Source organism: Rhinopithecus roxellana, chromosome 8 (assembly GCF_007565055.1).
Source record: "Rhinopithecus roxellana isolate Shanxi Qingling chromosome 8, ASM756505v1, whole genome shotgun sequence".
NCBI classification, from domain to species: Eukaryota; Metazoa; Chordata; class Mammalia; order Primates; family Cercopithecidae; genus Rhinopithecus; species Rhinopithecus roxellana.
This window is the reverse complement of record NC_044556.1, coordinates 51226405-51238814: the sequence shown is the minus strand read 5'-3', so window position 1 is coordinate 51238814 and position 12410 is coordinate 51226405. Positions and strand designations below refer to the sequence as shown.

General features: G+C 42.9%; 1 protein-coding gene across 1 annotated transcript; it reads left to right on the top strand.

Moving 5' to 3' along the window:
• Positions 1-3586: 3586 nt before the first annotated feature.
• LOC104654599 (3 beta-hydroxysteroid dehydrogenase/Delta 5-->4-isomerase type 1) lies at positions 3587-11743 on the top strand. Its single transcript, XM_010353811.2, has 4 exons — positions 3587-3669; positions 3798-4028; positions 8291-8455; positions 10513-11743. The coding sequence occupies exons 2-4, from the start codon at positions 3884-3886 to the stop codon at positions 11322-11324; spliced, it is 1122 nt and encodes a 373-aa protein (XP_010352113.2). The 5' UTR covers positions 3587-3669; positions 3798-3883; the 3' UTR covers positions 11325-11743.
• The last annotated feature ends 667 nt before the right edge of the window (positions 11744-12410 follow it).

Below are 12410 nucleotides of genomic sequence, written 5' to 3'. Positions count from 1 at the left end.
TTCCATTGAATTTACTTTTGTCAAAATCAATTGGTCGTACAAATTTAGGCCATTAACTCACACATAAGCAAAAATTCCCTCAACATGGATTATAGGCCTAAATGTAAGGGCTAAACTATACACTTCTTGAAGAAAACAGAAATTAATATATTCATGACATTGGATTAGGCAAAAGCCCAAATTTTCCTGGTAGAAGGAAAAAAGTTGAAAACTGAGACATGATCAACACTAAAAATGTTTGCATGTTAAAAGATATCAATAAGAAAGTGGAAAGATAAGCCACTTTTGACTGGAGGAAAAAAATTTAAATCATATATTTGATAAAGGACTCATATCCAGAATGTTAAATGCACTCACAACTAAATAACAAAAAGATAAATAACCCAATTTTAAAATGAGCAAGATATTTGAATAACCATTTCACCAAAAGGGTGTAGTAATGGCCAATAAAGTACATGAAAAGATGGTCAGCATCATCAGTCAGCAGGGAAATGCAAATTAAAACTACAACGTGACACCACTTCTTACCAACTAGAATGCTATAATAATAATAAAAAAGACAGTAACAATTGGAGGAAGTGAAAGCACAACGATGTGGGAAAATTAAAATACTTATGCATTGTTGATGGGACAGGCCACCGTGTTTAAAAACCTTTTGGCAGTTCCTTAAAACATTAAAGATGCACTTACCATATGACCTAGCAGGTTTACTCCTGAATACCTCAAAGAAATAAAAATGTATTTCTACACAACACATGACTGTGAATATTCATAGCAGCTTTATCCATAATACACTTTGGGAGGCCGAGGCGGGCGGTTCATGAGGTCAAGAGAGTGAGACCATCCTGGCTGACATGGTGAGACCCTGTCTCTCTTAAAAATACAAAAATTAGCTGGGCATGTGGCGTGCACCTGTAGTCCCAGCTACTTGGCAGGCTGAGGCAGGAGAACCACTTGAACCCAGGAGGCAGAGGTTGCAGTGAGCCGAGATAGTGCTACTGCACTCCAGCCTGGTGACAAAGTGACACTCTGTCTCAAAAAAAAAAAAAAAAAAAGGTGGAAAAACATAAATATCCATCAGTCAATTAACTGATGGCAGCCATCCATACAATTTAATAGAATTTGCCACCTAAAAGGAATGAAATATTGATATGTGCTACAACATAAAGGAACCACATGAGTATACTAAGCTAAGTGAAAGAAGGCAGATACAAAAGACCACATATTGCATGATTCCAGTTATATGGTGTCCAGAAAATCAAATCTGTGGAGTCAGGAAGTCATAGGGGCTGCCTAGAGCTGGGGGGTTAGGAATAAGGGGTGGCGACTGATGAGCATGATGGATTTCTTAGGAAAGATAGAAATGTTCCAAAACAGGATCATGGTAATGGTCACACAAGTCTAAAATTTTACTGAAAATAATTGAACTGTACACTTAAAACAGCGGAATGTTATAATATGTCAATTATACCTCAGTAAAGCTGTTTAAAAACAGAAAGTTGGTAGAGTGGCCCCCATCAGCCTTGCTCTTTGTCTTACTGCTCACTCTCCTAAAGAAAGCAAAATATTTATGGGTTTAAAGAAAGCTTACAGTTATTGCTTTTACTCAGAGACTCCAAGAGACACTGGCTGAAATCTAAGAGCCTCCAGAACTCTCAACAGCTGAAGGAACATTCGTTCCCACCCTGAAGGTGATGGGGGTCTGTAAGGTGCACTTCAGCTTCTGATACAGCAGGCATGGTGTGTGATGCACCTGGACGGTTTCAGATAGCACTCCACAAGTCTCAGCAAGACCCAGGGCCTGTGTCTATTTCTGAGAGCTTCAGAGGACAAGCTGCTACATCTTGCATCACAGGGCCAACCTTTCCTAGGCAAGTATGTTTGAAGCATTGGTAGCCAGGTTCCAAGTAGAAGGTGAATGTCTACAACACAGGAGAAAGACAAGACACAGAGTGGAGTGTCAAGCTAAATCATTTGTAGAATATTACTTCCAACAACTTCAGAAAGCATTCTTTTCAAGTGCTTATGGCATTTTCACCAACATAGACCATATGCTGGACCATAAAACAAATATCAGTATATATCCAAGAATCAAAATCATAAAGAGTATATGCTCCACCCACAATAGTATTTAATTAGAAGTCCATAACAATAAGATATCTAGAAAATCAATTTTAGAAAACATGCAACATGCTTCTCAGTAACACTTGGGTCAAAGAAGACATCACAAGAAAAAAATCCAAAACATCAGTGACTGAGTAATCAAAATGTTGGATACAGCGAACATAGTGTTTAGAGAGAATTTTACAACTTTAAATGCCTATAGTGGAAATGAGCCAAGGAGTAAAGTCAATTATCTATGCTTTCATCATAAGAACCCTGAAAAAGAAGAGTAAAATAAACCCAAAGTTAATAAATATAAGCCAATAATAAAAATAATGAAAACATGAAATAGAAAAATGAACAAACAACAGAGACAATCAGTGGCCAATTTTTCTGTGCTCCATGCACAAAAATTCAGTTCAGAATGATTTTATATTTAAATATATATCCAGAACCACAGAGATCTTAGAACAAAAATCAGGAAAATATAGGAATAAAATGGGAATTCTGTGATTCCATTACAGAATTACAGAAAGTAATTGCCCACCAGGTAAACTGAGGGGAGGGCAGGGAATTGACTAAGAACAGGCAGAAAAAAACTTTCTGGAGTGAAGGAAATGGCTTATATCTTCTTTTTGGTGGTACTTACATGGACATATATAACTGTCAAGCTTCATTGACACTGAATACATAAGTGTGTACACTGAACGCTTAAGATCTGGGCCTTGTAATGCATGTAAACTACATCTCTATTTTTTTAAGTAGAGAAAGGTGTCTTGGGGGGTTTATGGCAGTGGTGTTTGGGCAGACTGGGGCATAGGTTTCAGAAGCATTCACAGCATCTTCAGTTCAACAATTTGCTAAGAATGGTTTTGCAGCCAAAAATATAAGATAAGTGCAAATATCTATGATTAGAGTCATTGGGCATGCCATATAATTAATTCGTTATCACTAGATACCTTTCCTTCAATGAGGTTCTTCCATTAGGAACTCAGAGCTCTCCAGAGAAAAATTGCAATTGAGGTTTGGATATATTGGGTGGAAAAGAAAGTCACCTCACATAAAACTTAGTGATTGGAGCTGTCACCATTGTAAATTTCTAAACTTTGCAAAACAGCAGCAACATTTCAAACGACATTTTGAGAGAGGCGATAATGGGCTAAAATAGATTTCCCCCCAGGTGGAATTACTGCACAAGGACAATTACGTTGCCCTTGGAGACTTCTCCCAGTTTGGTTTAAGTTCACAGATTGCGGATCCCAGACAGCTGGTATCAACTAACCAGTGTTCTGTTAAGGCTAAACCCAAGACTCTTTATCACACTGTGGCCTTAAGATTGGATTTCTCTTCCTGTTCCTGGGAAGAATTAGAGATATAACCTAAAGGTCACTATTATTCTGAGAAAAGGGATCCTGGAGGAGGAGGGAGCAATGAGTATGTGGCAGGAGTTCAAGGTGACAAGGGCTGAGCCAGAAGCCACAGAGCATAAAGCTCCAGTCCTTCCTCCAGGGATGAGGCAATGAGGACTCCAACTCCTCTGTCCAGGTTTTAACAATCTAACTTACGGTTAGAGCTTTTTCCTTTTCTTTCAACTACTCCTGGCAGTAGTGGGGTCATGGAATTTTTGTAAAAAATGGGGTGGAGGAAAATAAGGCATCTGCATGAGTGTATAACCATTTTACCTCTGTTTTTAGCCCTCTTCTGGGTCACACTAGAATCAGATCTGCTCTCCAGCATCTTCTGTTTCCTGGCGAGTGATTCCTGCTACTTTGGATTGGCCATGACGTGCTGGAGCTGCCTTGTGACAGGAGCAGGAGGGTTTCTGGGTCAGAGGATTGTCCACCTCTTGGTGGAGGAGAAGGAGCTGAAGGAGATCAGGGTCTTGGACAAAGCCTTCAGACCAGAGCTGAGGGAGGAATTTTCCAGTAAGTAAACTTGAGTCATGGGTCTGTGGCTCCATCTTAAACTCCGCATGGGTGTGGGGAGGTTGACCTTGTCTAGCAAGTTACGGAAAGTTGTAGCCAAATGAAAGCCAATCACACATCTAAAGTCATCAGAAAGGAAACAGTATAAAATGGTATAGTGTAAAAGATACTGGATGGGGTGTCCAGAGACTGGATTCTGGCCCTGACCTAGAACTTGAGAGGCAGCCATGTCAGCCTCAAGGCCCCTTTTCTTCTCTTCTAGAAAATCACACATGAGTTCTCTTTCTTGTCTACAACTCTTATGTTCTGAAGCTTTTTGTCTTGGCGATTGCTGTGCAACATTCACAAAGGACACCATTACAGTGGAGACCTCACCAGTGGGTCCCTGCCTCTCTAGACTACCCCAGGCTTTGTTTCATTTTATAACTTCTTTAGCATCTTTAGTGAAGGCAAAATAAAAGGAAGTGAAGGTACAGGTGTGTGTGTAAGTGTATGTGTGTGTCAAAGAGAGAAAGAAAATGAGGGGGAAAGCAAGTCAGAGACAGAGAATGAGAAAGAGAATGAATGAGAAAGATAGTGTGAGAGAGAGAGCATCAGCAAGAGAGAGAGAGCGAGAGTGAGAGAGATCATCAGTGAGAGAGAGAGAAAGAAAGCGTGCACAGGTGCATAGCACAGAGCAGAGACAGAGTAAAACGCAGTATGAGGCCAGCATGCCTCATTTATATTTCTCATACATAGCCTTTTTTAAAAAACCATTTGTCTCTGTTGCTCAATATCCCAAAGAAATTGACTGCAGATTTTGCTGTAGTAACTCTTTGTGCAAATAATCCTGTGAGGAAGGTAGAAAAGGGGTCACCTCCAACTAGACAATGAGCCCATCAAGTTCTGGAAACATAAAGTAACTTGCCAAAAACAGCTGATTAATGTGTAGCAGAGCTCAGACCAGAGCTTCATTCCAGAGGCTTCATCACTTGACCCTGGGGCTAATCCTTGGCAAAGTAGGTTTTCAGTCTCTCCCTTTGCCTCTCTGTGTGCCCCAAACCAATTCTCTGTCCTCCTCCCAGATGTGTGCTCTTTCCCAGTAAACTGCTACACATTCTGATTTCTGTGCTTTTGTTTACTTGTTCCTTTTATGGAATGTACACCCTCCACTTTAACACCCCCACTCTAATCATCTATCCAGGTGACTGGGTGAACTATGTGTCTTCATGCAGGTTCTGGCTGCCTAGAAGGTCCTTCCCTGTTCACACAGAAGCTGCCCTTGACACTCTATTCTTCTTTCACTCTTCTCTGACCTCTTCAAATGTCCAATTTCCTCCACTTTCTGTTCTTTTTTTTTTTTTTTTTTTTTTTGAGATGGAGTCTTGCTCTGTCGCCCAGGCTGGAGTGCAGTGGCCGGATCTCAGCTCACTGCAAGCTCCGCCTCCCGGGTTCGCGCCATTCTCCTGCCTCAGCCTCCTGAGTAGCTGGGACTACAGGCACCCGCCACCTCACCCGGCTAATTTTTTGTATTTTTTTAGTAGAGACGGGGTTTCACCGTGTTAGCCAGGATGGTCTCGATCTCCTGACCTCGTGATCTGCCCGTCTCGGCCTCCCAAAGTGCTGGGATTACAGGCTTGAGCCACCGCACCCGGCCTCACTCTCTGTTCTAATGGTGTCTTTGAAAAACAAATATTAACAAATGACAAATATTAAATGTTTGTACTCCTTATGTCTCAGCAATATTTGCAATCTAACATCTGATACCAGGAAAAAGCAATGCTCAGCCTAGAGGAACAGTTTTCCTATGGTGAAAATGCGGGGGATATAATAGATGGGCAGAGGTCTGTATGAAGATAAAAACAGAGAATCTTTTCAGTGTTCTTTCTGTGCCCAGGCACTGTGCTAAAGGTTTTGTATGTGCAGGCTCATTACTCCTCATAACAACCCTATGAGATCGGTAATATTATTATCCTCCTTTTTTACAGGTGAGGAGACAGGCACAGAGAAGTTAACCAACTTGTCCAAGGTCCCACAGTTAGATTATGGCGAGGCTGGATTTGAACCCAGGCAGTCTAGTGCAGCGTCGGTGCCCTTAAGCAGTAGTTTATCTAGCAGCTTCTCTGAGCCTCCCTCCAGCCCAACACACACCACAAAAGCAACTGCATTTAGTCTACATAAAACACTTGCCAAGTCCACAGTGCCTTGGAGAAGGAGGGAGCTATGGCTCCATCAAAAAAGTTCCCTTTTCTGGTCTCTCTAGATCCCTGGGAACTCACTGGGGAAGAGTCATTTTCTATCAGCTTTGGACTTCTTCCGCTTTGAGATGGTAATTCCTTTGAGCTAGTCTGTCTAAAGTCGGCAGTAAAGGAGAAGCAGAGAAAGGGAGTAGAAAAGGTAGAGGTGGAAATACAACCAGAGAAAATTCCGCTCTCGGGCTCACATCCACCTCCTTCCCAGCAGCCTCTTCCCTGACTCCACCATTGCAGGGCCTTCTTGGAGTTGCCTGACAGTGGGAAGGGGCTAGGAGTAGACAAAACAAGGCAGAAGCATCAGGAGAGCAAATGGTCCCGCCTGTACCCCAGGAAGGAATTTCTCCAGCCTTTAATTTTTCATTCCGAATTTTGTTGTCACTGTTCTTTGGCCTTTGTTGGCAATTTCAGTTAAACTGGCTTATTCTTACTCTCTCAGAAAAGTTGATTCTAAACAGCTAGTCCTGCACCTGGTGTACAGGGTCCAAAAATGGCAGGTGGCATGGGCAGATTTGAGCCTTCACTAGAAAACTGACTTTAGATCTTTCCCTTAACCTCTCTGAGCCTAAGTTTCCTCACCAATAAAGTAGGACTGAGAATAGCTACCTCACGAGATAGCTGTAAAACGAAAGAAGCAAGCTGTGGGCTGTATGCAGATCATAAAGCACAAATGAGTATAGAGTATTTATCTGAGCTCCATGTAGCATGGTGTTCATTTTGGGGCTAATTCTAGGTGACAGCTTTACTGGCAGCGTTACTGCCTGTGGATTTCAGAGGAGCCTGAAGATATGGATGTTATATCTGCTGCCCTTGGCTAGACACTAGACAACTGAGATGTTAGTTCATCAGTGGCTAACTCATTTTCCGCATTGCTATCTGCTTTTTATGATATCTGATAAAAATTTCTCAATGAAATTCATCATTTAAGCCCATCTGCAATTCCTGAGTAATGGCTCCACTCTCCTCCCAACTGCCCAAGCAGGAAACCATAGGGGTGATTTTGTCTCCTTTTCCTCTCAGCCCAGATCCAGTAGGTACCAGGACCTACTTCAAGGTAAGGTCTGAAATTCAAACCTGGTGTATCTCTCCCCTCCTCTGCTTCCACTGCTGGACCCTGCCTCCAGCCCTCGTCTAAGCTTTGGCACAGACATTCTGATTAGTCTCTTGATCACCTGGATTTCTCCTATCCCCTATACCAGTCCGTTTTATATCCTCAAGCCAAGGTAAATTTCCTATGCCACTACTCTGCGTCTGTTTCTCTTGTATTATTAGTAGTAAGAGTATTTTGAGACAGAGTCTTTCTCTGCCACCGAGGCTAATGTACAGTGGCATAATCTCAATTCACTGCAACCTCTGCCCCCCGGACTCCATCCATCCTCCCGCTTCAGGGTTGTGATTAGCAGGGACCATAGGCATCTGCCATCATGCCGGGCTAATTTTTGTAATTTTAGTAAAGACAGAGTTTTGCCATGTTTTGCAGCCTTACCTCCACCTCCAGAAATCAAGTGATTCACCACCTCAGAGTCCCAAAGAGCTGGAATTACAGGCATGAGCCACTGTGCCCAGCCTGTTTCTCTACTGATTCCAACAAAAATAAGGGTTTTTCTTTGACATGGTGCTGGAGACCCAAAATCATAATTCTATACATGATTCCTCATTACCTACAGAATTAAATTCAAACTTTCCCTCTTATACCCAACTCTCCACAATCACTCTATTCTCCATAAAAATTTGGTGAGTCTCCCATGACCCTAGCAATGCTTATATTCCAGGGACATGTGACAGTTCACTTCTCACATTACTTTTCTGGAATAAGATGGGGTAGAAAAAGATGTTTGCTCTTTCCCAATAAACTGCTACACATGCTGATTTCTGTGCTTTTGTTTGCTTGTTCCTTTTATGGAATGTACACCCTCCACTCTAACACCCCGCTCTCACCGTCCTGGAACACCTATGTAACATCACCTTTATCAGAAAACTTCCCAACCAGATCCTGAAAGCTTTCCAATGACCTGACCTGTGTTCACACAGAGCTCCAGAACAAGACCAAGCTGACTGTACTGGAAGGAGACATTCTGGATGAGCCATTCCTGAAGAGAGCCTGCCAGGACGTCTCGGTCGTCATCCACACCGCCTGTATCATTGATGTCTTTGGTGTCACTCACAGACAGTCCATCATGAATGTCAATGTGAAAGGTACGGTAGCCTGGGGAGGAGATAAAGCAAGTTGGTTAAATGAGTTTCAGAAAGAAGGACAAGAAAGGGAAGAGAAGTCATTCCATTGAACACCTGCTGAGCTCTGGGCCAAGTGCCTTTGCTGGTCACTACTGACTGGGGAGTTCCAGGCTGGTATCCTCAGTTTTTTAGATGAGAAAACTAGGGCTGAGAGACAGCAAGTAACTTTTCCAAGGCCCCACAGTTAAGTAAGTAAGTAGGAGCGTTAGACTTTAAACTCACTCTTGTGTGACTCCAAAGGCTGTGGAAGCTCTTTCTACTGTGGCCCCAATCAAAAGTCAACTAAACTCCAACTTCAAACTCAAGATATCCAGCTACTCCTTGGCTCTCCGGGCCAGTATCAGACCTTCCAGGTGCCACCATAGTCATCATTTTGAACCTTGTGTGTAGGCTGATGAGAACATTCAGAGCCCTCCTGCCCAACTCAAAGAAGAAGTCCTCTCGAGAGAACTAGTGAAGCTGGTTCACAGAGGCCTGTCAGGACACAATTATCCAGCACATGCCTTCCCACAATATTTTCTTAACAATAAGAGTTTCCAGTGTCCAGAATACAATCTCTTCAGCTCACCACAGGGCCTACTATTACAGAGCCATTTCTAGCCAGGTTCCCAAAGTGCACCCTCATTTGATCCACTTTTTTTTAAGGAGACTGCCATGTAGTCTCACCCTCTGACTCCCACAGCCCAGTCTCTTCAAACCACAGCACCCCACCGCTGGCCTGGCCCTCCACATTCAGTCTACTCAAACTCTTATAAAGCAACTAATTGCTTTTGAGTCTCTAGCACTACCTAAAAAAAAAAACCCTTACCAGTTTCTACATAGCCATACCCCTAAGTACCACTACAGTTCGAGGAGTGTGCTAAGAGTAAACAGTTTTTTGTTTTAATGTTGACTTTCCACAGCTCCCAAAAACAGGGGATAACAAATGACAGGGGAAGTGTTAGAGGCATCTGTTTCTTAAAACCATTATCACTCCCAGACTTAGAAAATGCTTCACAATGATGGCCATTTCATGAGGCTGTCTCTCCAGAAACTCAAATTGCAGAGAGACTTTAAAAATGGCTAAGAATACAAAAATAAGTAAATAAAAAATGATCATTAGCCTAGGAAATCCCTTCCTTCTTCAAGGGAAGGCACTCCAGATACCTCCATGAACTTTGCTTCCACACAGCTCAGGGCATGCTGACAGGTCCTCCCAGTGCAGGTGTTATCAGCAGAGGCCACACTCCTCTCTGCAGTTCTCCACCAGGCTCCACAGGAAACGCCAGGGCAGGGTTTAAAGGAAAGTTTATCACCCCCACTTTATATAACTGGGTAAACAGAGTCGGCGCCAGAATTAGAAGCTGCTTTCCCAAGGAACACACAATCAGGAAAAAGAGTGTGGGTTTCCAGCATCTCCCCACAACCCACTGTTTGCTCAATGACTCCAGAGATGGTCTTTGTAACAAAGTTTTATTAATCCATTGCAAAATGAGAAAAATACCAGCAATTCTATGTATATCTAAGAATGTATCTTGCCTATATTCAACTGTGAATTTGTGTGTGTAATGCAAATTCTTTCACTGTCCTTTCTTGCCTAAGGACTGACTGGGACTGTTCATATTCTCAGATTTTTTAGATTTTAAATGGTCTGTCTTTAATTGTATTGATGACAACTCATACTTTTTCAGTATCCTTACTTGGCAAAATATAAAGTGATTACCCTAGGTCCTTTTCCAAAATTAAAGTGTATATATATACACACACACACACACACACCACACAAACATAGGTCCATCAAACCCGAAAGTTTAGAAATTCTTGCTTTCTAGAAACCAAATGTCAGTTTCTTTTTATTTTTGTGTTTTTCCTATGGCTGTATCATGACCCAATCTCAGTCAGAGCCACAGAAGAATACACCCTGAGTCTGTTATAACCACTGCACTTGGGAGTGGGGAGTGGGGCACATGGATCTGTGTACGTGGTTGCAGCTTCTTTGGGATATTTCCTGACACTGACATCATGCTCTTCGTGGGCAGGTACCCAGCTCCTGTTGGAGGCCTGTGTCCAAGCTAGTGTGCCAGTCTTCATCTACACCAGTACCCTAGAGGTAGCCGGGCCCAACTCCTACAAGGAAATCATCCAGAACGGCCATGAAGAAGAGCCTCTGGAAAACACATGGCCCGCTCCATACCCATACAGCAAAAAGCTTGCTGAGAAGGCTGTGCTGGCAGCTAATGGGTGGACTCTGAAAAATGGTGATACTTTGTACACTTGTGCCTTAAGACCCATGTATATCTATGGGGAAGGAGGCCCATTCCTTTCTGCCAGTATAAATGAGGCCCTGAACAACAATGGGATCCTGTCAAGTGTTGGCAAGTTCTCCACAGTCAACCCAGTCTATGTTGGCAACGTGGCCTGGGCTCACATTCTGGCCTTGAGGGCCCTGCGGGACCCCAAGAAGGCCCCAAGTGTCCAAGGACAGTTCTATTACATCTCAGATGACACGCCTCACCAAAGCTATGATAACCTTAATTACCTCCTGAGCAAAGAGTTTGGCCTCTGCCTTGATTCCAGATGGAGCCTTCCTTTATCCCTGATGTACTGGATTGGCTTCCTGCTGGAAGCAGTGAGCTTCCTACTCAGCCCAGTTTACTCCTATCAACCGCCCTTCAACCGCCACACAGTGACATTGTCAAATAGCGTGTTCACCTTCTCTTACAAGAAGGCTCAGCGAGATCTGGCATATAAGCCACTCTACAGCTGGGAGGAAGCCAAGCAGAAAACCATGGAGTGGGTTGGTTCCCTTGTGGACCGGCACAAGGAGACCCTGAAGTCCAAGACTCAGTGATTTAAGGATGACAGAGATGTGCCTGTGGGTATTGTTAGGAGATGTCATCAAGCTCCACCCTCCTGGCTTCATACAGAAGGTGACAAGGGCACAAGCCCAGGTCCTGCTGCCTCCCTTTCACACAATGCCCAACTTATTGTCTTCGTTGTGTCATCAAAATCTGCACAGTCACTGGCCCAACCAGAAGCTTTCTGTCCTAATCGTATAGCAAAGGACAGACAATATAATTTGCTGTTACCCAATCTCAGTGGCTGATTCTGAACGATTGTGGTCACTTTTAACTTGAGGTTCTCTTTTGACTAATAGAGCTCCATTTCCCCTCTTAAATGAGAAAGCATTTCTTTTCTCTTTCATCTCCTATTACTTCACACAGTTCAATGTAAAGAGCAATAAATGTTTTAATGCTTAACCTGGAGAGAGGCATGGTTTCTGTTAATACATACTTTCATCCTTTTCCTTTCATTTGCAACTATCACCGTCTCCAACTTACAAGAGTAGCATGAAACCAGGGTTGTGGGGTGGGCAGAGTAGTGGGAGGTACAGAAAGGGCAGATGAATACTGAATAAGCTCTACTGTGTTTTAGGCATGTATGAAATGACCTACATATGACATATATTATCTCATTTAATACTCATCAGAAGCCTGTCAATTGAGGAAAATGACAAGTCTCAATCATTTTAAGAGATTTATTTGAAGATGTGCCCAGGAGACAGGCCTATTCCTTTCTCCAAAGATGATTTTGAGGGCTCCAATTCAAAGGGGGAAAAGAGAGGGATACTGAGAAGCACACAGTTTTTATGTAAGGGGATAGCAGGAAAAAAATAGGCATTCATGCCTTTGTCTGGCTCAGCGAATCTGCATTGTTTACATAAGATGACATAAACAGTAGGGGCAGAGAGAAAATGCAGGGAATCTGCATTGTACATAAAATAACGCAGACAAAATGGGGTAGAGGAACAATCAGATAGGTATTCGTGTCAGGGGTGACTGCACCTGTAGTGATAAGCTATCAATTTGCATTGCTGTGGTGAAGTTTTAACAGCTCACTAGGAAATTCCTTGCGGGCAAAATATGGGGGAGACGTG

Bases quoted from the DNA above. Each gene is read 5' to 3' on its own strand.
- LOC104654599 (XM_010353811.2), top strand. From the start codon at position 3,884: ATGACGTGCTGGAGCTGCCTTGTGACAGGAGCAGGAGGGTTTCTGGGT. The intron at 4,029-8,290 runs GTAAGTAAACTT...GTGTTCACACAG, and splicing joins GCTGAGGGAGGAATTTTCCA to AGCTCCAGAACAAGACCAAG. The intron at 8,456-10,512 runs GTACGGTAGCCT...CTTCGTGGGCAG, and splicing joins CATGAATGTCAATGTGAAAG to GTACCCAGCTCCTGTTGGAG.